Source organism: Pocillopora damicornis, chromosome 13, assembly GCF_964200805.1.
Source record: "Pocillopora damicornis chromosome 13, jaPocDami1.2, whole genome shotgun sequence".
NCBI lineage: Eukaryota > Metazoa > Cnidaria > Anthozoa > Scleractinia > Pocilloporidae > Pocillopora > Pocillopora damicornis.
Genome location: NC_142682.1, coordinates 16,110,829 through 16,138,037, shown reverse-complemented (window position 1 = coordinate 16,138,037; position 27,209 = coordinate 16,110,829). Strand labels below are relative to the sequence as shown.

Sequence of the window (27,209 nt, the reverse complement as noted above, 5' to 3'; positions counted from 1 at the left end):
ATTGGCCAGATTTTTACATGTGACCAAGATGCTTGGATTGGAGACGAACGACTTGGAACGCCTTGTGGATATTGCAGCGTGCACTCGGTGCACGAAACATTCTCAATACACAGTAAATTGATAGAAAGCGGTTTGTTTTTGTCTAATCAGTAAGATGCGAGTTTTGGTGTCATGTAAGTATATATCTTACCAAGAGTTCCGTTTCTATGCCGTTTGAATGGGAAAACTTGAATTTTTATCGCTGATCGATTGTGCATACTTTTCCTTAAATAATACATATTTGCTCCATTACCGATGAATCAAGCCTCAGAACGTACTCAAATCATCACTGATACTGCTTCTTTTTTCTTTGTTAGTTTCATTGCCAACATATGAATGCAATATTTCAAATATCATCGAAAAAGTCTTGTCTACCCATGTGGGAAAAAGCAATTTAGAGCGCTATGTTTATTGATGCCACACCCCCCAAAGTTTCGACACACTTGCTGGTACGTGATGTACAGTTTTTCTTTCGTCCCACTCTTCTTTGTCTAAATCTCTTTTAGGAGTCTCTGGTTTCTTTCAATATGATGAAAAAGCTTAAGAGACTACCAATGGCAGATAAAAATGTAAGTGTTGTGGTAGTTATTTATTTAACCCTTTAACTCCCAGATCAAATTTGTAATTCTCCTTTCTGTCAACCATACAAGTCTTATGTTGTTAGTTCAGAGAGTTAAGCATTGGATCAACTAACTATCCCCAAATTTATATTTTTCTTTCTTCTCATTACTTATCTGGTTGATATTGTATTGATATTGTAATGAGAAGTTCTGTCTTAGTCACTCAAGGGAGTTTAAGGGTTAAAACTTGACTTTTTAAAATTATTTGAGAAAATTTGTGTTCAAAAGGCCATGTTGCAAGCCATCAACCAGAGTAATCAATATTTCTAGTTTTAAACTTGATAGGAAGCCATTTAACCTTTTAACTCCCAAGGTCTAATTGTTGATTCGCCCTTCTAGCTGCTACACGTTACCTTGTAAATGAGTTACAAGAATTAGGTGCTAGATTAGATAAGTTTGAGTATTCTCATAACCTATTTGCTGAATAATGTGTGCATATTTTAGGGCAAAGTTAAGTATCAATTACTTTTGGGAGTTGAAGGGTTCAATTATTGAGGCTTTAAATAATCTCAAGTTTCAGCTCCAAAAGGGAGTAATAATGGTGATGAGATGGTCCTATGAATGGGTAGGAGACATAGTTCCTCGATGTTTTGTAAACTGGATGCTAGATTAAGGTGTTTGCGTCCAATCCACAAATAAGGCTATTTTGTTACATCAAACAGTATCTTCTAGTTGATAATTACATTCTTTCTCATCACTTCTCTGTTTGAAATTATGTAACATTGTTAGGATAAATTCATTCCTTTTTTGTTGTCTGCAGGGAGTGAAAGGGTAAACAGGGTGGTCACATGGAAGGGTTCTGCTGTATATATTGTTAAAAGTAATTATGATGTTCTTCTTGTATAGGCCCCAAGGAGTCTTCGAGTGGAAAATTTAACTGAACTTGACAAGCTTTATCTTCTTCTGGCTGAACACAACCTCAGAGATAGTTTCAATGTGTTGTGTTATGACTTGAAAATCCGTTCTATAGCTGATTTGAATGGACTAGATGATGAAGCACTTAAGAGATTTAGACTTCTTCCTAAATTTGCTAAAGACCAGCTGAAACAACTTCCACAGCAAGTAGGGACAGCTGATTTTGTTAATTTGGCGCTGGTAGGTTTGGGTTTCTTTTGTTTATAATGGAGGATGAGCCCATGATGTAATAGCTAAACCTCACATACAGGTTATAATGATGACATAAGTTAAGTTTCTAAAGACTTTGCAATGGGGTTATTTAACAATGATTCCTTGAGTACATGTTGGATGTGAGTTTTAATAATGGTTTTATTAAATTATATTTAAACCTTGAATGTTAGGATATTTGGAGCTTTTTTCAGCTCTGCAACGGTTGGCACAATGTATTTCCCTATAAGGTGACTCAGATAATGAACTGGCTGGATTATGGTTCTCTGGGCACACACACACAATAACCACCATTGGCATGTGGTGAATGGTGGAAGCTATGCATGCTTTCTTGGAAGAAAAGGATTATTATAACATAAATTCACTCAATCCTGTTCAAAGGCTTGGCAACCAAGCACTCCACTGTAAAATGGACTATTGAGTATATCAGTTGTCAATCATCAATTGCATATAAAAATTGAGTGGCCTATTGCTAAGTTGTTGACCCACTGTTGGTAAAGGGGAGCAGTTCTTCATGATTACCCACTTTACTTGTACTCTCTCAAATAAAGAACTGGTACAGACTAGCAAAGCCAATCAGGTTGCAGCATTTATGCTCAAACATGAGCAGAGTTGTACAGATAATGAATAGCTGTGGTTATAAGAAAACAAAAGTCAAGTGTAACTGTTGGTATCTTCCTTCCTTTTAGACACATGGAAAACTTCCCTACAAAGCTCAATTGGAGTCCCATGGAGTACCATTTATATCTGTTGATGAAATTCATGTTGTGAAGAAGATTTCATCAGGACCAGTATCTGGATCTGTTTTTGAAGCCATCTGGACAAAACCAAATGGAGAAAAGGTTAATTAAATACAGCATAATATTCTGATTGGTATGACTTGGGCAGATTTGAATTTACCCAGTTGCCCATGGCAATTACAATATTATTTCAAAAAATTATTGAATTGGAATTGTTATGAATATTACTTGACTTCATTGTGTTCATTTCTTAATTGCAGATTAGAGTTTGTTTAAGGTATGACCGAGCTCTGTCCCAAAGGAAACATTTTCTCCATGAGGCAGAATTATCAGCATCACTGAATCATGAGAATGTCCTTCATCTTTATGGAGTGATTTTGCCTGGACTGTACACTAACTCCATAGCTCTGGTAAGTGAAGATAAAAGAAATAAACACTGCATAGTATTAAAATGAACTCTCAGGCCTGTACTGTTTACAGGCCCAAAATTGAAGGTGAAAAAAATTAGGTTCTGTAACCAGCAGTTTTTATTTTGTATTAGGTACATGTATCAACAGACTCTTTTTTAAACACTTTTTAACTCCAATATGTGATTTTTACTTCTCCCCTCTAGCTGTTGCATGTTCCCTCATAAATTACAGCTGTAGTTGCAAGAATTTGCTAGAATTGAAATCCTGTTTGAACTGGTAATTCAGTACTGCACTTACATCAACGATGTTTACTTTAGGTGGTGGATTTTGCCATGTATGGGAACATCGTGGAAGCCATGCCACGGCAGTCAGTGTACAGTCTGCTGCAGATGATTTCCCAGATTGCGGCGGCCATGGAATACCTTGAAAGCACAGGTCTATTTCATACACGAATAATGGCTTCATCTATATTTGTGGTCGCACCTGGCAAGGTACAGGTTGATGAAAATGTACTCAAAATTACTCTCATGTTGTTACACCTAGTTGGTTATAGTTGGTTTTCTGAACTGATTATTGATAATGAATGTTTGTTTGAACTATTCATGGACTTACACCTTCACTCTTTAGCTGGTATAAGGAGAGGAAAAGCATAGAGATGTTCGAGAAATAACAAGGGAAAGGGAAACCATGGTTAAAAATATATAGAGGTCAAAAATATTCATAGTTCATTCCTCTTTCTCTGCCCTGGCTTATATAGTGTTTTGGCTATTTTTTTCAGTTGGGGGGGGGGGGGGCCTTAACTTTTGCTTTCATATTTTCAATCTTCCCTCTTTTTTATCACTAACTTTTTTTTTGTCCATCGTAGCCCATTTTTTCAAGGTTTGGGTTGTTTTCAACCTTATCTCCCAAGGTCTGATTATAAATTCTCCCTTTTAGCTGCTACACATTTGCTTTAAATTAGTTGAGAGAATTTGGTGTTAGATGAGACAAAAACTTCTACTTGATCAGTTTGAGTATTCCTATAAGTTGTTTGCTGGTTGTTTTATGGATATTATAGGGTGAAGTTGCATGTAAATCACTTCTGGGAGTTAAAGGGTTTAGTCAGTTATCATGATGGTAATTATGAAGCAGACCAGATGCTGGTGCATAACAGGGGTAAGTTTCTAAAGAATCTGGTGGTGTGTCAGTGGGATAGTATAACAGGGTAATTTTAATTAGTGTTATTAGCTGAGTTGATAACATAAATTGGCCACTGTATTGAGTTCAAAGCTGACGTTTCAAGTGTTGGCCCTTTGTCAGAGTGAAACTGATGCTGGTGCACACTGGCAAATGGTTTCATGTGAACTGTGCGTTTCAACACTCTTTGCATTGATTCAATGCAGGCCACAAATCAACTCACTCAAGGCATCTCAAGATAATGAAACTTTTTTTTTTATTTGCAGATCAAATTGGGAGGGCTCTGGGGATGTTTTCGAAGAGACAAGAAAGAGTTAGTATTATAATAATATTAATACCTTTCGTGTGAATTGTTGGAAAAAAAATTCCAGAGTTCTCTTTTAGGGTTTTTGTACACATTGTTCTTACCAATAAATTCTATCTTCTGTTCTTTTTTAATTTCCTGCCAGTTCCTCTACAAAGAAAGGGGAGGCAGTAAGCTTGTTTGCACAAGTTGCCAAAGATTTGTTTCGTAATCTGGCACACCATCAGGATTTATTACCCTCGACAAGGGAAAAGGTATCACCAACTATAATTAAAGTAAGCCCTGAGATTTAAGAAGTAATCCCATGGTAGGATATTCTGCCTGAGTTTTGTCCGGCAAAGGACTTTCAGTTTGTGTCATTCATCACCTAATTTGTAACCTGATCACAAGACCTTTGAAGAGTAAAGTGGCAAGTTCTTTAAAATCTTAAGAATGACAAAATTCTAGTTGAGTTTAGCAGTCAATAACATTATCAGTTGCAATTGAGTAATTGGTTCCCATGTACAAAATACTAATTAAAATAACCTTTTTTTCAAAAGCATGGAGCTGTGCCTAATATACTGTACTAGGGAAAATTAAATGGTAATAGGACTAAGTGGAGCACAATTTGGGGAGTTAGTAGGGAAGTGATTTCAAATTGGCAGAGAATGAATTGTATGTCTCTGAATTGTATGTCACAAAGTAAGATTACCAACTATTTGTGTCAGTGACAAAATACAAGAAACTCAGGATTGAAAAATTTAATGCAAGAGCACATATCCATCTTATTGAAACTTAATAATAATCATTTGCTGGTTAATTTTGTACATGTTGCTATGTTTTCAATGTGGACCTCTCAACCTGATGTTAGAAGTTTTCTTTATTTTGATTAGCTAGGTAGTTGAGTTTTATTGGCTGATGTCTGAAAGTCCATAATTTTTATTGGCAGCTTAACTGTCCTATATGTAATCTGATGGGTGAAATTGGACAGTTTGGATCTGAGACAGCCACTTAGGCCACAAATTAAGCTATTGAAAATCACCCAATATTCAAGCATTTTGTTGTTGCCACAGTTATTTCCTGCTCACAATAAGGTTACCATTTAATTTAGAGTATGATCAGTGTGGTAAATTTAAGTTTTGGAAAGACTAATCAGATGACTGTTTGCTTTTCAAAACACAGTTAGTTATCCTGATAACAATTTTCTGTTTCTTTCACAGCTTGTAAATAATGCCCTCATACCAGATGTGCTGAAGAATTTATTTGAACAATGCAATGCAAAAAACCCAAAGAGCAGACCTCTTATGTCTGATGTTGCAAAAACTCTTTCAGTGAGTGTTTTATAAATAATAATTAACTACTATACACCAAAGCAGAGGTGGCTTGTAGTCACTGATAGATATTTACCAAGCTGCAAAGCAGTGAGGTAAATATCCACCACTGGCCAGGGACATTGAGATGGTGAATAGTTGTGTTAGGATGTGTTAAAACAGTAAAATGATATTGCACAAAAATATGATTGATGAAAATAGTCCATTAAACACTAAGGTATCCAACTCATTAACTAATTTTCTTTTTTTTTTTTTTAATTTACAGACTTTTTCTCTTCCCAAACTACTGGTCAAAGTAGATTGTAATCGTCAAGTGTCACTTGAACTCAGTTGCAAAAAAGGGGAAGTTATTCTGCTGATTTCAAAAGCATTTCAATTTCCGTGAGTACTATAAAACACATCTTATTCCTTTAAGACTGGAAAATATTTTTTATCTGGTCAATCATTAACCCCATGAAAAAATAGTTTTATGTAATGTGGTTGGAATTATTTTCAAACTCATTTAATTAATATTTTTCTTTACCATAACATTTCGGAATTTAGCAATTCTATCTTGCAGTTGCCATGTTTGAAATGTTATTGTAAATTAGACTTACTATGAAGACTCTGATTGGTCGAGAGTATACAGTCAATATACAATGGCGTGTGAAGTTGACATGATAACCCAATGTCTGCAGCAGATATTGGGTTATTATTTCAAGTTCAAAGTGTGCCCAATGTCTGCAGCCGATAATGTGTTATTATTTCGAATTCAAAGTCTGCCTAGTTTCCTAGCCCCTCGTTCGTGTACTGTTCTCAAACGTTTACAGACTTAAAGAGAGGTGTCCTCTTTTGCAGATTGTTTAAAAAATGAATAATGAGACAATTATAGAATTGGGTTTTCACATGATACTATGAATTATCACTGCCAAGGTCTGAAGGCTTCAGCAGATCACTCAGACCTCGGTAGTGACAATTCATGATAAGAAGCTCCACCCACGTGCTATTAGATGTTAGTTACTCTAAGGGGTCAAAAGTTTGAAAGTTAATTTTATTTTATGTAGAGAACAGAAAGTGGCCAGTTCCTCTAGCAATGAGGCATGGCTTTGTGAAAAAAGGAATGGCTCAATGGGTCTGCTTGATCCTTCAAACGCGGAAGAACTCCTCGGTAAGTTAAAAGTTCGGTGAAGTTTTTTTTGAGAGATAACTGTGTAGCTTTGTTTGATTTACAGTTTCAATAGTAAATTGAGATAATTGCTTTTATTGAGTTGGGCGGGCTTAACTAGAAAACAGTCGTATGACAGTCACCCTGGTGTGTAGTTTACATCGTACAGTTCTATATGGCACTTCAGCGTAAGCTCAGTCAAAAAAAATAACTCGAAATTCGTTTTTATCTCTACGTCTGCAGCCATTCCTGTTGCCTCTATGTTTATGGAGAGATTTTTGGTTGAGTGTCTTACAACCAAGTCCAAAATGATCACAACATAATCACAAGAGTCAATCATAACAAAGGATGATAACAAAAGTAGCTTTTGGTTGGTTAAGGGAGTGGTGCGAGTTTTCTAGACCAATCACATAGCGACAAAAACCAAACAGAAAACTTTCGTCACTCATTTTAAATTACCGTGGGTCCCTTTTTTTTACACTTTCTTCCCGAACCAATATTCAATAGTTTCCAACAAATAAAAGTTTCATTTCTAATTCGTCAATTTTCCGCGCCACAAAAATTGAAAGGTCTTCTCTTGTTGCTGATACTTTCTCTCTAAGAGTGTTCATTGCATAATATTTTTAGGACATGAAGATAGCAGTTGGGAAACACTGAAACAAAATGTTGAACAAGAGGCAACTCACACCTCATCAGAAGCAAAACCCGACAAAGATTCAGCTGGTGAGTCCGAAAAATATATAGTATTGAATATATTACTAACTTCTGCTTAATATGAATTTCATACAGAGGCAACGAGAGGTGGCGGGTTGGCAATGAGTACAAATCAGTACGACCAACGAGTTCTCAACAGTTCATAACAGTGCTCATATTTATGGGCGGCCGTCACCACCAAAAATACAAGGATGTCAAATAGATCAGCAAATACAAAGATGGTGTAAGGATCAGCTGCAGGATAGCATAGCTAATAAAGGAATGGCATGGCCAAATTATAGACAGTCTAGTTTTCCTTCGTGAAACAGAACACCCTAAACATGAATAGTTTAGCCAAATGAGAAACGGTCTAGTAGCCCATGTTGAGTTGGATCATGAGATTGTGAAATGGACTAGCTTAATTACGAATAGCTTAGCACTCATTTGCGATACAGTACTCAAACGGTGTAGCGTTGAGTTAAACGGCTCAGGGTAACGTCGAGTAGCACAGCGTACGCACAAACGGTGTAGCGTTGCGTCAAATGGCTCAGCGTAATTTAGAATGGTACAGCGTACACACATATGGTGTAGCGCTGCGGGAAATGGCTCAGCGTAATTTAGAATGGTACAGCGTACACACATATGGTGTAGCGCTGCGGGAAATGGCTCAGCGTAATGTCGAATGGTACAGCGTACATAAAAACAGTGTAGCGTTGTGTGAAATGGCTCAGCGTAATGTCGAATGGTACAGCGTACATACAAACAGTGTAGCGTTGCGTGAAATGGCTTAGAGTAATGTCGAATGGTACAGCGTACATACAAACAGTGTAGCGTTGCGTGAAGTGGCTTAGCATAATGTCGAATGGCACAGCGTACACCCAAATGGTGTAGCGTTGTGTGAAATGGCTCAGCGTAATGTAGAATGGTACAGCGTAGACACAAATAGTGTAGCGTTCGGTCGAATAGCTTTGCAAAACATCAGACGCTCTATCTGAACATTAAATTACTTAGTATTACTTGAAATATTTCGATGTTGTGGCGAATCGTCGTGGCGTGACGTGAAGGCCATGCCATTCCTTTATTAGCTATGCTATCCTGCAGCTGATCCTTAAGCCATCTTTGTATTTGCTGATCTATACGACATCCTTGTATTTTTGGTGGTGACGGCCGCCAAGGCATCTCGCCGAAACCACCAAAAATACAAACCGCAAATGGAACAGCGATCTGCTGGGGTATGACGTCATCGAATGTGAAGACTGACACGAAATCATTACATGGCGTAGTATAGTCTTCACTTCGCTTTGCCGTAAAGCAGAGCCAATTTGGTACGTTTCTCCTCTTTTTTCACTACTGATATTGCACTTATTCGTTGTCGTTCATGAAAGCGTCAATTAAAATAGCAACGAGACTGAATTCTACCACGATTTGCCGGCCTCCCGGTTTACCACAGTTTGCACGCGTTGGTGGGCCTGAACATGTTTATAGTATTAAGTAGTGTTATGACGTGCATTAAATGTCAATTGTCGAGCTCTCTTTTCTTTCTCCGACTCACGCTTACTTTTCAATGAGAGTCCAACTTCAACGGCTCTTTGAACATTGGAGGAGTACGTGAGAAGTTAAATATTGTGTGTGCCCTGGACGCCATGGTAAGAAAACTGCTGTCCTTGATCTGTTTTGACATTTTTCGATCAAAGTGATATCGGAATGCTTTAATTGATGTGCCGGACGATAAGAGTAAGCTAAGAGAAGACATATTTATTATTTTAAAAAGGTGTACATTATATTGCTTTGTTTATTAATTTTTTTCCTGGGTGCAGTGATAGTAAAAGTAATGCACCGTAATGCACGTAGTTGTACGTAATTGTCCAACTTTACATTTCTGTACCTCAACTATTAATTTAACTATTAAACTCAACTATTATTAAAATGTGCATTAAATGTCTATTGCCGAGCTCTCATTTCTTTTCTTTTCTGACTTGCGCTTTCTTTTCAAAGGGAGTTTAACTTCAACGGTTCTTTGAACATTGCAGGAGTACGTGAGAAGTTGGATTTTGTGTGTGCCCTGGACGCCATGGTCACGCAACTCTAGTCAATATATTTGGTGTGTACTGAACTCAGTCTGTAGCAATAATAATAATAAAAATAATAATAATAATAATAATAATAATAATAATAGTAATAATAATCACAAAAATTAATAGTTGAGGTACAGAAATGTAAAAATAAATAAAAATGTAAATAAATACGTCTACCGAAACAAACGACGAAACAGCAAGACGTCCTGTCAATTGTCTGAATTATGCAATAGTTTTTATTCAGCAAGTTGCGACTGTAACAGATCGAACGGTAAAACTCGACCTAGAGTTGGACAATTACGTACAACTACGTGCATTACGGTGTCCGCACTAGCCTTCCTTAATACGTGATGACTACGGAATGGGAAAGAGCACAGGGAAGATAAGTATGTATGCGCGCAAAACCAACTCAGAAAAAATATTACTCTGGCAAAAACTATTTTGGAACGCGAAAAAACCCTTTAACTGTTTCCGGTCCAGACATGTAATCTACGTTTGATCGACAAAATAAAAATGGAACTTACTTTTACTATCACTGCACCCAGGAAAAAATTAATAAACAAAGCAATATAATGTACACCTCTTTAAAATAATAAATATGTCTTCTCTTAGCTTACTCTTATCGTCCGGCACATCAATTAAAGCATTCCGATATCACTTTGATCGAAAAATGTCAAAACAGATCAAGGACAGCAGTTTTCTTACCATGGCGTCCAGGGCACAAACAATATTTAACTTCTCACGTACTCCTCCAATGTTCAAAGAGCCGTTGAAGTTGGACTCTCATTGAAAAGTAAGCGTGAGTCGGAGAAAGAAAAGAGAGCTCGACAATTGACATTTAATGCACGTCATAACACTACTTAATACTATAAACATGTTCAGGCCCACCAACGCGTGCAAACTGTGGTAAACCGGGAGGCCGGCAAATCGTGGTAGAATTCAGTCTCGTTGCTATTTTAATTGACGCTTTCATGAACGACAACGAATAAGTGCAATATCAGTAGTGAAAAAAGAGGAGAAACGTACCAAATTGGCTCTGCTTTACGGCAAAGCGAAGTGAAGACTATACTACGCCATGTAATGATTTCGTGTCAGTCTTCACATTCGATGACGTCATACCCCAGCAGATCGCTGTTCCATTTGCGGTTTGAATTTTTGGTGGTTTCGGCGAGATGCCTTGGCGGCCGTCACCACCAAAAATACAAGGATGTCGTATAGATCAGCAAATACAAAGATGGCTTAAGGATCAGCTGCAGGATAGCATAGCTAATAAAGGAATGGCATAGCCTTCACGTCACGCCACGACGATTCGCCACAACATCGAAATATTTCAAGTAATACTAAGTAATTTAATGTTCAGATAGAGCGTCTGATGTTTGCAAAGCTATTCGACCGAACGCTACACTATTTGTGTCTACGCTGTACCATTCTACATTACGCTGAGCCATTTCACGCAACGCTACACCATTTGTGTGTACGCTGTACCATTCGACATTATGCTAAGCCACTTCACGCAACGCTACTCTGTTTGTATGTACGCTGTACCATTCGACATTACGCTAAACCATTTCACGCAACGCTACACTGTTTGCATGTACGCTGTACCATTCGACATTACGCTGAGCCATTTCACACAACGCTACACTGTTTTTATGTACGCTGTACCATTCGACATTACGCTGAGCCATTTCCCGCAGCGCTACACCATATGTGTGTACGCTGTACCATTCTACATTAAGCTGAGCCATTTGACGCAACGCTACACCGTTTGTGCGTACGCTGTGCTACTCGACGATACCCTGAGCCGTTTAACTCAACGCTACACCGTTTGAGTACTGTATCGCAAATGAGTGCTAAGCTATTCGTAATTGAGCTAGTCCATTTCACAATCTCATGTTCCAACTCAACATGGGCTACTAGACCGTTTCTCATTTGGCTAAACTATTCATGTTTAGGGTGTTCTGTTTCACGAAGGAAAACTAGACTGTCTATAATTTGGCCATGCCATTCCTTTATTAGCTATGCTATCCTGCAGCTGATCCTTACACCATCTTTGTATTTGCTGATCTATTTGACATCCTTGTATTTTTGGTGGTGACGGCCGCCCATACATATTCTCCGTACTGTTCTCTATACATTTCCTACGGTGCTGACTTAGAGAATTTAATGGAGTAACTCGCTCGACATTTCTTAGAAAGAAATTCGCGCGAAGTTTACTGTTCATAATATTTATTTTCATTCCATTCACCAGTTCCTCCCGAGATCCAAGCTCGCGGAATCGAGGCGGAGCATGCTTTTCAGCGAGCTCTTAAAAAGGGTAAGGTCCGGGTGTATCGTGGGCGCGTCATGCTGATTGGCCAGAACAGAGCCGGAAAGACAAGTTTGAAGAAGTCGCTTCTAGGTTTGAAGTTTGATCCCGGCGAACAAAGTACTGAAGGAATTGAAGTAGACCCGTCTCGTTTCGAATTGGACGTTGACCGCGTAATGAACTGGCAGCTCGTAAAAAACGAGAAATTTACGTGTGAGTTTGCGGATGATATTGCAAGACTTGTCGTTGGCGAGTTGCGCTCAGGGGACGAGGAAAAGAAGCCAGAGGTCAACTCCTCGGAAGTTGACCCTGTGCAAACTGATGTCACACAGGGGGTATCAGCGCCACAGAGTAACCAGGTATGGTGGGTCGACTGTAAGGAAAACATTGAAAAACTGAGCTCTTTGACGCACTGTACAAGCCTAAGATCGACACCTAAAGAATTGCACTGCGAGGTCCCGGCTCATTTTTATAGTATGAATTTCAAAACTAATGTATAGCCTCTCGATCCTGAATGTAAAAGTAGCAAACAAAAAGCTATTGAACGGGACTAGTAAGTACCGGAACTTCTGAGAGACCGTAAAGCAGTTTTTATGTTTGCTATTCGATGGGTTATGTTTCGTTGATTTGGACTGCTTTGTGAATAATGTTTTGTGCGAGAATACGATCTTGACCTGTCCTTTTGTTTATAGACACAGATATTTACGTATTTCAGTGGCTCGATTGCTGTTCAATAAGATATGTCCAGTGTCAGACGTGATTGTTATTATTTGGTTGTCAAGCAGGAGGACGAAAAAATAACACGCGTAGTTTAGAGAATATTTTTTTGGCATGTGCTGAATAGCAGTTTTCTGTTATCCCTTTGATTCCTAAAAGGGATTAGCATCTAATTTATTTCTGACAATATCTACCTTGACTCAAACATTAAGGTCATGAGAATAAAGGAAATGATCACCATTTAACGAAGCTCTTGCTTGTTAAACAACTTCTCCTTCTTAGCAACTAAGGAAATGCACAGAGAGCAGTATAAAGCCAAGGCACTCCGGTGGAAGGATATAAAGGGTTGAGATAAGAAAATACTAGTCCTATTTTAGTCTGCTGGTGTCATGATTATCACTTTTTGTAAAGGTCGCAGTACCAGCAACAAGTTTTCCGGCACAGGACATCCCCACAGCCACTTCCACGGATCATTCGTCTGCAGCCGACACCAACTTAGCTGAGTTATTGCAAGATGCAGAGCGATTTCACATCGAGGTTGACAGTTCGCGAACCGTGCCTGAAAATGTTCAATCTTTAGTCGCTAAATACTTAGACAGTCAAGCAGGCCATGATCAACAGGAAAGCGACAGAGAAACAGTTGTCACAATTTGGGACTTCGCGGGGCAACATCTGTATTACGCCTCGCACCCTGTGTTTCTCTCCCCACGGGCTGTTTACGTGCTGGTGTACAACTTGAGCAAGAAACTGAGCGCCAATATGGAGCCCTGTGTTCGTCAGGGCGTGCACGATTTTATTCCACATTCCAGCGCAGAGGAAACCAACTTGGACAGCATGCTATCGTGGCTCGTTTCTGTACACAACCTTAGTGCAGAGGTTAGGGCTAAAGAGAAGGACCAGGAAGAGGAACAGCCGTATTTGAGACCCCCGGTAATCATAGTAGGTACTCACGCTGACAACCCGTTCGAGGACCCTAAATGCATGGAGACTCAAATAAAGAAGAGCCTCTCTGGGAAGACCTACGAGCAGCACGTTCGCAGACCGTTTTACCGAGTGGATAATACGCGGTCTGGAGAAGACGAAGGTGTCCAGAAGGTCCGACAGGAGATAAGAGAGGTAAGTGCAATGATCAACTTGAACATCTTCGAAGCACAGAAAAACCTTCTTGCGAAACTAGCCTATTGAGTTCATCGTGAAGTATGATATTCTGTTATTATTGGCTGATATTTATGGAAAACCCCCATATGACTGGTTCACTGCGCCAGCCACCAGTCTTTCTGGTTTTCTTGAGTTCTGATAATCACAAGTTCCTAGGAAAGTGTTGCGAAATCTCCTAAGGGACTAGTAACAATCGTCTCGAAAAGCTCTTGTGATGATTTCATAGACAAATCGTATTGATGAATAATTTCGTTATTTGTTTTTTTTTACGAAATTTAATATTGCTCTAGAGATGAAACTGGTTTGAAAAATGTGAAACCAAGAAAATAATACGAACCACACGACACAGAACTATTTTTAATGGGGTTATTGATTGATTCAAATTGTTTGTAGGTCTTACGCTTAGAGCCATACATGGGAGAAGATGTCCCCGTACGTTGGTTTAACTTCGAGAGGGTCGTTGAAGCGCTGGTGCAACAGAAAATTTTCTACCTGAAGGTTTCTCAGCTCTACTTCATCGTGAGTAAGACATGCTTCATCGAGGACGAGGCGGAGATGGTAGCCATGTTAGATTTTTATCACGACCTGGGTATTATCATCTGGCATGGTGACACTGTGGTCCTTCAAACACAATGGCTGATTCATTTGTTTAGGAAGCTCATCACCATTCGACCTTTTGATGAACAGGTATATTGTTGACCTTTCCGTAAGGATTCCATATTATTCTTCGATACAGTGAAACCTTTTCTTTTAGACACCTCGTGCAGGAGAAGCAGCAAGCTCGTGCCCAGGGTCTCTCATCGAACCTCGTGGAACAAATGAGAGGGAGAAACTCGCTAGCGTCCGAAGGGTGGGAAGGGAAAGGGAGCTGGGAAGAAGTTGAGGGAAAAAAGAAAGAAATTCTTCGAGCCCAGAACCACTTTCGAGCGTCGAGAGATGGTTCGATCTCGGGCCCTTTAAATCTGGTGTTGTTAAATTGCCATAATTTTAAAAACCTCTTACCAGCAATTCTTAGGCAAAATGTTTCAAACATTCTTCTTAAATTCTCTAAAATTTATCATTGTGGGGATTATAACTACAAGGCCCGAATGAAATCTCAGCCAAATGAACTTGAAATACTGCTGAAGTACTTGAGGAAAGGAACATTTCTTTCCCTCTAAAATAATTTAACTTTTATGTTAACTTTTGCGTGTTTTGATTTGCATTTACAGTTCCCTTTATACCTCTGTCTTTCAAAAGTAAATCTAAATTTCGGACATCTTGAGAGGGGTCAGACTTAAAGATTATTTTGCAAAATCACTGATCGAATGTCTTTTTAATTCAAGAATCCGCGTCATGCAGCAGCATGGAACGAACTTGAAGAAACTGGCCTTCTGAGTATGCGCTTAGTCGATCACGTGTTTGCCGAATTCCTGTGCGATGGCCAATCACAGAGCGACATTCTCTCCATGATGGAAATGTATGGTCTGATTGCAAGGTTCACGCCTAAAAGTGAAGCTGGAGAAGATTCGCCGGCTGTGAAGTATTTTGTCCCGGCACAGCTCTGTTCGTGTCCAGAGACAGAACTGGACACGACAGAGAGCCAAATTTGTCCTCTGTACATCAACTTTCCTGATGGCTTTCTCCCACACGGTTTGTTTCCGCAGCTCGTTTCTCGGTTCATCTCGGTTTGTCCCGAGTTGGGCTGCACAGACGAACCAAACCTATTTCAAAACCTTGCTAGGTTTATTCTGGGCGAGGATGATTTATTTCTTATTGGCAAACAGTCGTTTGTGAAAGTGATTCTCCAGACAAAGAACTCGAATGACGAAGGTGGTGGCCAAGCCGGTTTGGTCCGCGAGCACCTGGATTCGATTCTGAGTAGTCTATCAAGTGACTTTGCATGTCTTCGTAACATGCGTTATGAATTCTCCGTAGCTTGTTCTTCATGTTGCAACAAAGCCTGCTCAAAACACAAGACCAAGTCATGTACCGAAAGCGCCTGTATTCACTTCATTCCGATTTCAAACGACGGAAAATTAATTTGCACGAAGACGTTCGGTGCCCGTTCACGACTGGAGATTCCTGGTTCAGAGAAATGGTGTGGTTATGTCAAAAAGGTAATTTAAGACTTTTAAACTTCTTAACTTGAAAATTTCACATCGATGAAACTACACCGTCCTTCTTTGAGATATTTTTTTTATTTCCTTGACGTCTCTTGTGGGATCGATCGGTCTGGCTGCGTCATTTTGTTGTGTGCAAGGGCAAGACTCATTTTTGCTCTGCCTCTTTCCAAGCAGGCCCCAGCTGTTTGAGGGAGAGGGAGGGATAACGCTGTACGCTGAATCATCTTGTATCCGGTCATAGCACTGTACGTTTTGTTAACACTTATCCGATGGACAACGTTTTATCCGTCGGATAGCGTTATCCGTCCTTTTGAACAACTGTTCCGCCTTTTGATCAACCTTGAATATAAATGATATGAGCAGACTGTCGGAAACCTGGGCAAGTGCTGAGGATAATCTGCGATGGGCTGGTATTCTGTCCAAGGAAGAGTAGCAACATTCCCAGTCGTTTCATGTTGCTTAAACCAACCTGGGCTGTGGTTTGATTCCTGACCTCACCTTTACCTCTCCAATAGAATGCCGTGGAACACTTTGCTCTGGTTTTAGCAGTTTCAAACTGTAAAGTATTTGAAAGGGTGCAATCCCGTTTCTGCTCTAAATTTCTCAGTTCAGGACTGTTACTTTTAGTAAGTGAATCGCTTGCTGGTCTTCTCATTACACGCATATTCATTTGCTCTCTGACTGGTTGAAAAGTTTGAAAACCAATGATTGTGGCAAAAAAACCGTGTTGTCAAAATGAAATTGCATTTTGTTGTGTTTTCACTTCACAACTTGTTATTAGAATATTTTCAATCTATGATAATTTAATTAAGCTTCTTTTGTTTCAGAGTGACGAGGTGAGTCCTCCAGATGCACCTCGAATTAAAACTTTCGAAGGTAATCATTCCGAAACTGTTATTTTCATCACTACATGATTTCACACGCACTAGTAGGCTGAAAGAAACTGCAAACAGTTAATGCAGTTCCTTTCGTAAAATCCGTCAGCATTTAATCTTAAAAAAATCCACTGCTGGAATATACACTCTTATTTTACGGAGGAGTTCACGCAGTGTGAATTTATTTTTCCTTATTGTAGACGACATTGATAGCCCTTCAGAGATCGCGATCCGCCCTGCAGTGTTTATCTCATATCAGTGGGGTCTCCAGGACACTGTGAAAGTATTGAGGAACAAGCTGGAGGAGGCTGGGTTCGATTGCTGGATGGATATCGGTCAGATGGGTGGAGGAGACGCCTTGTATGCCGAGATAGACGCAGGAATCAGAGCGTCAAAGGTGACTCTTGAAAATCCAAGTTACGAGAATTTATGACCGTTTGCTTCACTACCCGCCCCTAGGAACGGGAGAAGCGGCCTGATGGTTGGCGCGCAGGACTCCAAGTGAAGAGATCCGGGTCCGAGCTCGGCTAGATCTTTGAGACACGCAACCCTTTCCACCCAGAAGTAGAAATTGGTAACAACAGACTGTCTGGGGAATCTGATGAAATTCTGGTGTCGGGAAGGAGGGGGCGCGCTACCTACGTTAGACTAAGCGTCCCATCCAGGAAGAGTCAGCTCCCAGTCCTAGTTCCAGTCTCGATCTCTGAATTTTACATGTACCGGGAAAGTAATTTTAGTAGCCATGCACTGGTGTACTCAATGTCATTTTTAGACCCTGAAGGGTGGGAAATCTAGCAAGCACTTTGACGAGGTTTCTCCTGGGTAAAGTTAAAAAACATGGGGGTGTCAAAAATCTAATCCTGCGATACATATCTCTGATAGTAACTGCACTTTTTGTTTGTTTCCGTTCAGGTCGTGATATGTTGTGTTACAAAGCGTTACTGCATGTCCGAAATGTGCCAAAGAGAAGTCACTCTGGCTGATACTCTACGAAAGCCTATCATCCCAGTGCTGTTTGAGTTCATCGATTGGCCGCCTCCCGGCCAACTGGCTTTGATTTTTGCCAAGTTGCTTTACATCGACATGTCTCAACTTCCTTCCGACAGTTTTCCTGAGGACAAGTTACAGGAACTTTTTCAAAAAGTTAAAGGCCACGTCGAACGTTGAATTGAATTGGCGGGGCTCTGAGAACAGATGTCGCTCTCGATAGTCCCCTTCTCGTTTTTTTTTTTTTTTTTTTGTTCGCTCACCGCGCCATTTCGCTTGCCCGGCAAGCATAGTGCGTGGAACAGGCGACAAAATATAAAAATTATTGATTCTGATAAAATCAAAAAGGAACCTTGTATTAAATAAAAGACCAGAACGGCACAAAGTAAAGGACGAATCAGAACAACAAATCATACTTTTTCATTTTTATTCAAGACTTCTGTACAGTTCCTATGTTTAATAAAATACGCTGTTTTAATGATCTGCGCGTGTTTTACGACGACCTGTCTGTAACTTGTCAGAAAGCTACCTTGTTCATGGCGAGATCAGTTGCAAAATAAATTTATTGAGGCTATTTTTATTTTGCCATTATTCCTCCGTCAACTTGAATGTGTCCGACTTTATATCTTAACCTCTCTGAACCATTATATGCAGACTAACAGGAACAAGTGATTTGGTATGGCGCTTATTTTCCTACTGGTCACAACAGTTGACCAGACACAAAGCTCTTGAGATTTCAATAAGTTTCATTGTTTCAGGTTTTCAACAACAGTTTTCAGTCTGATCTCTCTACAGAGAAATTAGAGACGAAGCTCTCGAGATTCCGCTTAATTTAATTGTTTCACTTTTTAACAACATTTTTCAATCTGTTCTCTCTACAAGGAAATTAGGGTAGAACCGAAGACCCTCTACGCTGTCATCCCGGCATGCTTTGCCAGCTTGTTCTGTTACTAAGAGCCTACAACAATAAAAGCAACCTATGAGTTAATCACAATCAACTTCCCAAATACTCGAACCTCCTGAGGAGATTGAAGGAGGTTTGACTGAGTTAGCGTATCTATACACCTACACAGTGTGCCCTTTATTTTGGTGTAGAGAAAGATGTTTTTTTCAGTCTTGTCACGAGCGTGGGACAAAGAAAAAATTCTGAGTCGCCATAAGGAAACGAATCTCAGACCTTCGGACTTCACCCTCCGCTGCGCTACCACTGAGCCACAGAGACTATACAGTGAGCGAAGTCTATTACGAAGACACGTGTCCTTTATACTGCTAAGATCAGCAATGTCGAAAGCGTCCTGTTTTTAAATAGAAAGAGAGAGTCTCTGTGTGTAGTCTCTGTGGCTCAGTGGTAGAGCATCGGAGCCCTCAGGGCGACCCAAAATTTTTTCTTTGTCCTACGCTCGTGACAAGTCGAAAAAACATCTTTCTCTATTTCTTACCGAGCTCAAAACTTACTATCCCTCTTATTCTATTTATTTTGGTGTCGTTTATGTAATAAGATGAATCCTACACACATTTTGACTGGTCCTTGTTTAGAATCTTTTGAAGGACATACGTATGGATGGTATAACATGAACAACATCTTGATTTTTGTTTATCATATAAAACTACTAGATTCACGGAATCAAGGTAACATGATGTTGCTTTGGTTCTGTTCAGTTACTGTTATAGTTCACAAAAGACTTCAAATGTGATTAGAACCTCAGTAACACACTCGGCTGCGCCTCGTGTGCAAGTTTTTGGTTCTTACCACAATTTTACGTCAACTGTGATCTATTACTAAACGGAGGAACCGCAACATCGAATGTCTTTGTTAAAAAGAGTAAGTTATGGGGGTAAGATTAAAGTTACCCTTCGATGGAAATCCAGGGGAAATCGATTTTGGTTTAAGTTAACGCGATGTCCGCGTTAGCGAGGATTCGAGTCAGGGAATCGAGAGAATTAGGATTAGATAATCCAGCGTTATTCAAACTTTTATTGAAATATTCAGATTCGCGCGTCTTCCCTATGAACTGACTTCAGACGCTCAAAGACATGGCAAACTACAACACAAGTGTGACTAACTCTACCTTTCTCTGGCCAACATTACGGATACTTTTGCCAAGTGTGCGAGTTCTTCGGCTGTCAAGGAGCTCTTTTCATCGAGCTATTACATGCAAAGAGAAAAAGACGATCCAACAGAGCAGTCAAAATATTGTCCTGATGTAAAGATCACTCATTGTTCATCTAGAGAAAACTGTAAGGCCCGGTTATTTAAACAAAGTTTAGCTGTTGTTTAACAAAACCACGTTCTAAGCCATCTTCAATTTAGCCGAAACTTTTAACTACGAATCAATTTTTTGTGGACAGTGTCAAAAGGCCGAAACTTTATAGCGGAAGGACAATTATTTAAATGAAATCAACTCTCTTCTAGAGAATCACCGGGGCCCACTGCTTGCGTAGAACCGCGATTTGGGTTGGATCTCGTTTCAATAACCGGTCCTAAAAGATTCGGTTAGGGGTCTGACATCGAGACCTAAATACCCAGCTTAAAATGTTTGTACATTAACATCAGTATGTATATTCTCCATAATGTTCTCTGAACATACCCGATAGTAATAACAAGTTGTTTACTAATCAAGAGCTTCTTTCGTTGGAGATCACTTCCTTTATACTCGTGACTTAAAAGTATAATTTTCTGGTGATACTGTGAGGAGAGATTAGATGCTAGTCACTCAGTTGGGAGCTTGAGGTGAGAAAAACTATTTTCATTTCGTTACCGCGTTCCTTTCAAAAAAATGCCATGGAATGTGGCAAATCGATATCACTGAGCCACCTGTTGCATACTAAGACAAAATTGGAAAAAAAATTGATACCCTGATTGGTGACAAGCAATTTCGGACGCAGCCTAAAGCATGGAGTGCCCCGCCCCTCGCCGCTCATTCCTCTCCACCCCAACAGTGGCTACACGTCTATGCTTACCATTTGTCTGGTTGTCCGAATGACTTCCTCGTCATTGTGGGACAAAACTTGAATAACCAACACACCGCTGTCAAAAGATCTTAATCTGAAAGACACGTCCACACGTTAGCACTTAAAAAGGTATAAATATATTTTCTGTTCCCATAACCACTGTGATCGCTCAAGTTTCCCACACAACTACTTACACGGCTCTAAAAGGGAACAAAGGTTATAACGTAGAAAATTAGAAACTTAACAAAAGTTTGTTAAACTGTTTTCATGGATGTCCACCTGAGAGAAAGTAAACATAGAGAAACCCTTGTCATGGCTGTAATCATGCGCTCACTCTTTTCCGGCTTAGTCCGTCGGATGAATGAGAAAATCCTCGTCACACGAACAATAGCGTAATATTGAATATGGAAGCGATCTTCGCAGTAATGAACACTACTTAAGAAGAAGCCATGCATGACCTCTGCGATACCGGTGCAGTGCTCTACCATCTGAGCTAACAAGCTACCAGGGAGCTGGTCATTATGTTGATTCGTAATAAACCCGTGAACTGTTGAATCAATGACTGTGACTATATGGAATTCATACAGAGTGATTCGTTTAAAATAGGACGAAAGTCAAATCTTATGAAAACAGGCAGGAATAAAAGCTTGCGCTTCTTCTGACGATATAAACACGTATCTATAAACACTTAAACTCCTTCAAGTGGGTAACATATAAATTTTCTTCGCAACAGTAAATCACCGGATTAAAATGAGATGACAGCACAGCTCACCTCAGTGGAATATTCACAGCGGAAAACATGTTGGCTGCATTTATTAAGTCTTCGGGGGAAACAAGCTGACGAAAGAATATCACAACTAAAACAATGACTAAATACACTTCAAAAACATCGTGACCAGAAAAATAAAAGCTTCACCTTCTGCCCTGAAGTTCAGATTTAACTAGTATTGTATTCCTTGTTCAAAATGTTTAGTTTTTTGTGGGTTTTACCGATCGCCATGAAGGCATTCATTTCTTTCCCTACCCTGACCGAACTCGATCATGAATAGGTGTTATATATGAAAAATATATTTAAATGAAAGAAATACTCGTTCAGAGTTATTATTCATTTTAACCCTCTTCATCCTTCGCCATCCTTGTACCTCTCTGGTTTATATGTTTCTATCTTACAAAGCAAACCTTTTGTAGTCTTCTTCAACCTTAAAGTGGTTACGCATGGCCTAAAAAATTACTTCTGTCAACAGCTCCTGTTATGATGCAGTTTACGCAAAACGAACCACACAAACCAACACAAACCTCCATTCCTCTTGCTCTGTTGAATCTGCAGTATACATCGGTCAGCGTCATCATGCCTCCTTCGTCCTTAAATGATAATAATAATAATAATAATAAACATTTCAAATGAAGTGTGATCTATTTTTGGTTCCATCTTCCGAATCAATGACAGAATTTGCACCTGGGTCAAACGCATGTAAAGACTTCATGTATCCACCAAGTTAATGAGTACGTTAAAAGTTTGATAAAACTTTCACTACCAAGATCGCAAATACCACTATCATTATTTAATCTTCCCCAAGAAGAGGCTTGAATAGTTGCAATCAAGTCTAAAGCACCAGGAAATGAAAGGTTGCAGTACACATCTTACCGTAATGATTTTTTGTAAGAATGTTCCCAGTTCTTTAGCGAGTTCTTTATGATAACTTGCACCTGAACCATGTGTCTCCCTTAAAAGACATTAAGAGAATGAATATTTTTTAATTAAACGCCAAGTAAGAGAATTGCCAGTGTATTTTTTGCTGTGCTCAGTCTGTGAAACTGTGCTGTAATTATTTTTAAAAAAAGACCCTCTCATCTACTTAACTAGTGTGACGATTCAATTAAATTAGATGTAATAATGATTCATAGGCAATTTTCAATGGAGAGTAGGAAGTAATCCTTGATTGCTGTGATTGGTCCAGAAAACTCACGCCTCTCTCTCGACCAATCACATGCAAAACTAAAGCAATCCACGCCTAGGTCACCCCCGTTTTCCCACACTTTTAGCAGTTTGGTCGGTTTTTCTTTGAGTTCTCATTGGCTCTTAGAGGTATTTATTTGATAACTTTGGGTTGGGTTTTACAGCACTAAATCGAAAAGCACTTTAACTGATGAATAACATAAAATTACTTTGTTACTGGATTGGCTATTCCCATGCTGAGGAGGTAAGACTTGAATGTAACTGTCTGAAATAAACAAAATAAAAAACTTCATCAAAAAGTAACAATCTTACAATCTGGGAGTAGAGTGAACTTACAATCAATTCATTCTACTCCCAGTAAAAACTAGTCACTGAAATGAAAAATGAACTGTGTAATATATACAAACAAAGAATTATTTGCAAGTTTGAGGCCAGAGTGTTGGATACTTCCATTTCACTAATAGTCTTCTCTATCACCGAATTTACCCAAAAGTCTGGCAGCGAAGGAGGCTAATGCAGCAAAAGCTTGTTTCAAAGTGAACAGATTATTAATCATTTTAGTCATTTTACTTTTTCCAGATTAGTGCAGATAAGACCAGTACAGACCTAAGTCTTGACAAGATGAAGCTAACTTGTTGAGTTTCACCTTTACAGAAACCACTTTAACCTTTAACTCCCATGCATGACCACGAAAGAATTTCTTGTTATAATATCAACACAATATCAAGGAGACAAGTGATGAGAATAAAGAAAAATATCAATTAGGGGATTATCAGTTGGTCCAATACTAAATTCTCAGAACTAAAATCATAAGAATTGTTTAGCAGACAATAAGGAGAATAACAAATGACAGGGATTTAAGTAGTTAATTACCTCATCTTCAGTGATTGCACCCTTTTTCTCTTCTAATTTGGACGCTACTTTATCAGCAATGGCAACCATTTCCTTGGCCTGTTAAAAATCCAGCACAAACATAAATTTCATGATAATTATTTCATAAAACAACCCAATCAGATCCCCCTAACATCAACCATAACTTGTTGCAAATAGAATTGCAGGTGTCCCCTCTTAGAAAACAAAACTAAACATCAACAGTCGTAGTTCTTTGTTATCTGTTTCACTGCCAGGGATGACCAAAAGTAATTTTATGCTTAGTTATCAATATATTTTCAAGCAGAAACGCCTTGAGAACAACAAAAAATATCAAGTGAGGGATATGCTGTGATTTAACACTAAATCCTCAGACCTAAAATTATGAAGAATGTAAGAAATACAGAACAGAGAATTGATATTCAGATCTTAGGAATGAAAGGGTTATCCAAGTCACTCACATAATTACAGCAACAGCAAGAGCTTATAACCCATGACATTTGGACAATCTAAGTCTTTAAGTACAACCTACAAGTGAAGTGTTACTGCACACTTTGTTTGGCATTGTTTAGAATATTGTATGAAAATCAATAAGTATACCTTCTCCATTAATGCATCCAAGTCTTTAAAAGCCTAAAGTAATGTTCAAAAGAAAAAGAGACGCATTGAATAACTGGCACAAAACGTGTCAGTGGAAAAATATTAGATCATATTTTTTTCACCATCTGAGGTAAAATAAAGAACATATTACATTAATTAAAAATATCCTAACTTCAATTTGATTCATCCACAATCCACCTTAGAAGAACATGACATAAGTTATACATCAACAAAATAGAATCTTGTTCACCCAAACTCAGTTAACACAAAGCTTCATCAAACCCTCATTGACAAGCATTTTTTGCCCCTTTTTCTGTCCCTTAGCAAGTTCAAGCTAGCTTGGTTTTAAAACATATTGCACTAGTACTTCAGTAAAAGGAGTACACAGAATAAAGCCTTGGTGAATTTTGATGCAACATCTCCTTCTCCTTGTGTTTCACATTGGAATAACAGAAAATGTCAGGAGAAAATCTTGAGTGCGGAAGTCCCTTTCAGAACAACCCTTTATTAATTATACTTACCTTTTGAATATAGTTATCAGTCTCTTTGGATTTCTCTTCTAGTTTTCTTTCAATGCCCACAATTCCTCCAACTCCTCTGGGACGATTCTGGAAGAGGGAGAGAAGCAGATAAGTGGTCTTGAACACCGAACAAAGTTTAAACCCCAGTGATCTTCCTACACATTCCCAAGCTGTTGCAACCGACGGGTTTTTTTACAAAGCAAGAAATAGCTATTTTAATAGAAGAGTTCTGTTCAAAATTGATAACTCATTTATAAATTCAGAGTATGTAACAGCATATCAGGAAGGTCAGTTTGAACAGTGCTTGAAAGTAACAAGTTCACTTGTCATTGGTAGCTGTTTAGTATTTTAGTGCTATCAGATTATAGCCTATTCTTTAAAACAATACACAATCAACAATAGAAAAACAAAAGGCCTACCTCATGTATAGATAGATGTATCATGCTTATGTGAAATTTTGATGCACATTTCTTTTTCTTTTGCACTTGCATTCAATTTTTGGCTCATTTTGTATGAATTATTTGGTTAACGTATATCTGAGCTGTACTGTACTGTTGTATCTCTATTTACCAGTCCTTTTACTGCTGTACTACTAGATGATTGCTGTGCACTTTGCTGCATCCATGACCTCTTATTAACTTGTTCCATCAAACGAGCAAAGAACTAAATGGAATGAAACAGATACACAAAAGAGAGTCAACCACTTAGAAAAGCATTACAAGGGAAAATAAATTTTGCTCTGGTTCCTTAAACCTCTAAAAGTCCCCTAATTCTTTATTCACTTATCCAATCAATTGTGTTAATCAAAAAATTATTTTCAGTGAGTACCATACAATACAATATCTTCATTAGGACTCCCCAATGGGAATCTTTCTGCCTAATCATTAAGGTTACATTGATTAAAGAGATTCATGATTGAAAAAATCTTATATTTCATATAAAATAATTTATGAAGAGTTTTTCATAAATGAGATGTCAATTGCCACAGAAAACTTTAAAATAGGGGTTAATTTATACAGAGAAAAGTTTCTAAAAGGTGATTCCTTCAACTGTGTCTTAAAGTTACCATCTTGAGTATTCTACCTCTGAGTGGCCTCCTTGCTTAAAAGAAAACTTGACACAACCATATGGACTGGAGACACATGGTCCAGGTTCCTTGTTAGCTGGAGGAGGGTGAAGACTTACAGCCACTTTAGCACTGTTTAAGAAAAAAAATGAAATACAACAAATAGATATTCACATAATTGATAAAAGTTATATTTAAATAATATAATTTTAACTCAACTCTATGTGCAAAATAAATAAATTTGAAGATTTTATTTCAATCTGGGGGACCATGTACTGTAACCATAATATCTTTGGTCCTATTTTCAGGATTTTATGGATCTGCCACTGAACTCTGCTAATTTAGCACTATTTTCCTAAGACCAAGGAGAAAATGTTTTATAATTTTAAGTTCATTAAGCCTAAAAAAAATTGATCACAAACCTGCTCATGAAGCCAGAAGATTGTTCTTCTACTTTGCTTACAAGAGAAAGTGGCACTGCTATGGCTCTGTCCTGAGCAAAATAAACAATAACAACAACAAAATAAAACAAACTTTCCTAGGCATGGGGAATAAGCCTAAGGTAATTATACAATTAAATTTGTTAAAATTCAAACACTGGATGAGGGATAGTCACAATTGAGTAAACTCTAAATAATTAGATGACATTTAGCCTTGATACCAGGTCAAATCCAAATGGATTTACTTGTCACACTCAGAAAAACCTGAGAGCCCAGAGAAAATCTCACAGGACAGGGAACACAATCAACTAGACTCTCAACCCAAATGAGATACCAGGTCTGGCAGTGGAACAAAGATCACAGCAGTGGGAAAGAAGATTTTTCACCAAAAGAAAATCATGCCTTTTGTATTTCTTGTTTTTAGCTATTTCCTGTAGCTATGAATGATAAGAAGTTGATATAAAGGGCAATTTTTAATAACAGTAAAGGAGAACTGAAAAGGGTTTTAGAAACTGAACCTAAAAGCGTCGAGAGTGCGCACCTTGTACGCGTTCCTCTAGAGATTTTTAAGTTCACCCTGTGCTCCTAGGCCTCTGAAGATTTTCAAGTTTACAACAATTGCACCTTACCTGTTGATCTATGTCATCCCATACTATTCTGTGTGTTGTTAGCTTAAGAGAACCATTCTCAAACGTTGTCTGCTCAAAAATGAAACCAAAGAAAGGTAGTTAAGATTGATGTTTCAGCAAGAAATGATTTGTAGTTTATTGTTCATTCATTTCTACCTTTTTGTCTCCGTCGTATATTCTGATACCAGACTGCTGGTGAACTCCTGACTCGCCTGGAAAGACACACGTACTGGATGAAGATGTCCAGCTAAACCTATCCATAATCTACCCAGAAATTCTCTCGCAATTTCCCAACGATTCAAGATTGCCTATTCTCACACTTAGGCTCCGCCATGTTTTGCCGCCAGCACAATGATTTCCAGCGGTAACGCTTATCATTAGTGTATCT

At 38.7% G+C, this 27,209-nt stretch overlaps 2 protein-coding genes across 4 annotated transcripts; one reads left to right on the top strand and one right to left on the bottom strand.

Moving 5' to 3' along the window:
• The first annotated feature begins 34 nt into the window (after window positions 1-34).
• Window positions 35-18,267, top strand: LOC113684792 (uncharacterized). 3 transcript variants are annotated; one of them, XM_027202195.2, is made up of 19 exons: window positions 35-173; window positions 546-608; window positions 1,506-1,754; window positions 2,474-2,626; window positions 2,785-2,934; window positions 3,252-3,425; window positions 4,377-4,423; window positions 4,560-4,668; window positions 5,614-5,724; window positions 5,990-6,105; window positions 6,768-6,871; window positions 7,496-7,591; window positions 11,888-12,303; window positions 13,073-13,777; window positions 14,213-14,506; window positions 15,145-15,918; window positions 16,752-16,800; window positions 17,000-17,196; window positions 17,712-18,267. In XM_027202195.2, exons 2-19 carry the CDS (start codon window positions 567-569, stop codon window positions 17,964-17,966), a joined length of 4,041 nt encoding a protein of 1,346 aa, XP_027057996.2. In that variant the 5' UTR covers window positions 35-173; window positions 546-566; the 3' UTR covers window positions 17,967-18,267. The 3 variants fall into 3 exon arrangements, with proteins under 3 accessions (XP_027057996.2, XP_027057995.2, XP_089047068.1); XM_027202194.2 differs by lacking the exon at window positions 546-608 and adding an exon at window positions 357-488 and having other exon boundaries at window positions 48-173; XM_089190942.1 differs by having other exon boundaries at window positions 67-173; window positions 357-608.
• LOC113684793 (vacuolar protein-sorting-associated protein 36) lies at window positions 18,200-27,184 on the bottom strand. The gene is made up of 15 exons (XM_027202197.2): window positions 26,978-27,184; window positions 26,822-26,890; window positions 26,175-26,245; window positions 25,770-25,884; window positions 25,257-25,349; window positions 24,687-24,773; window positions 24,166-24,198; window positions 23,569-23,646; window positions 22,905-22,960; window positions 22,384-22,462; window positions 22,035-22,100; window positions 21,511-21,575; window positions 20,748-20,832; window positions 19,856-19,932; window positions 18,200-18,744 (listed from the first exon to the last, which is right to left on the bottom strand). The coding sequence occupies exons 1-15, from the start codon at window positions 27,080-27,082 to the stop codon at window positions 18,648-18,650; spliced, it is 1,176 nt and encodes a 391-aa protein (XP_027057998.2). The 5' UTR covers window positions 27,083-27,184; the 3' UTR covers window positions 18,200-18,647.
• Window positions 27,185-27,209: the final 25 nt, after the last annotated feature.

What these genes read in the sequence shown, in the direction of transcription:
- LOC113684792 (XM_027202194.2), top strand. Translation starts at nt 444, where the DNA reads ATGTTTATTGATGCCACACCCCCCAAAGTTTCGACACACTTGCTG. An exon ending in ATTTTGTTAATTTGGCGCTG is followed by an intron (nt 1,755 to 2,473) that starts GTAGGTTTGGGT and finishes CCTTCCTTTTAG; the next exon opens with ACACATGGAAAACTTCCCTA. An exon ending in TCCGACAGGAGATAAGAGAG is followed by an intron (nt 13,778 to 14,212) that starts GTAAGTGCAATG and finishes AATTGTTTGTAG; the next exon opens with GTCTTACGCTTAGAGCCATA.
- LOC113684793 (XM_027202197.2), bottom strand. Translation starts at nt 27,082, where the DNA reads ATGGATAGGTTTAGCTGGACATCTTCATCCAGTACGTGTGTCTTTCCA. An exon ending in TATACGACGGAGACAAAAAG is followed by an intron (nt 26,891 to 26,977) that starts GTAGAAATGAAT and finishes ATTTTTGAGCAG; the next exon opens with ACAACGTTTGAGAATGGTTC. An exon ending in CTGATAACTATATTCAAAAG is followed by an intron (nt 24,199 to 24,686) that starts GTAAGTATAATT and finishes ACATTACTTTAG; the next exon opens with GCTTTTAAAGACTTGGATGC.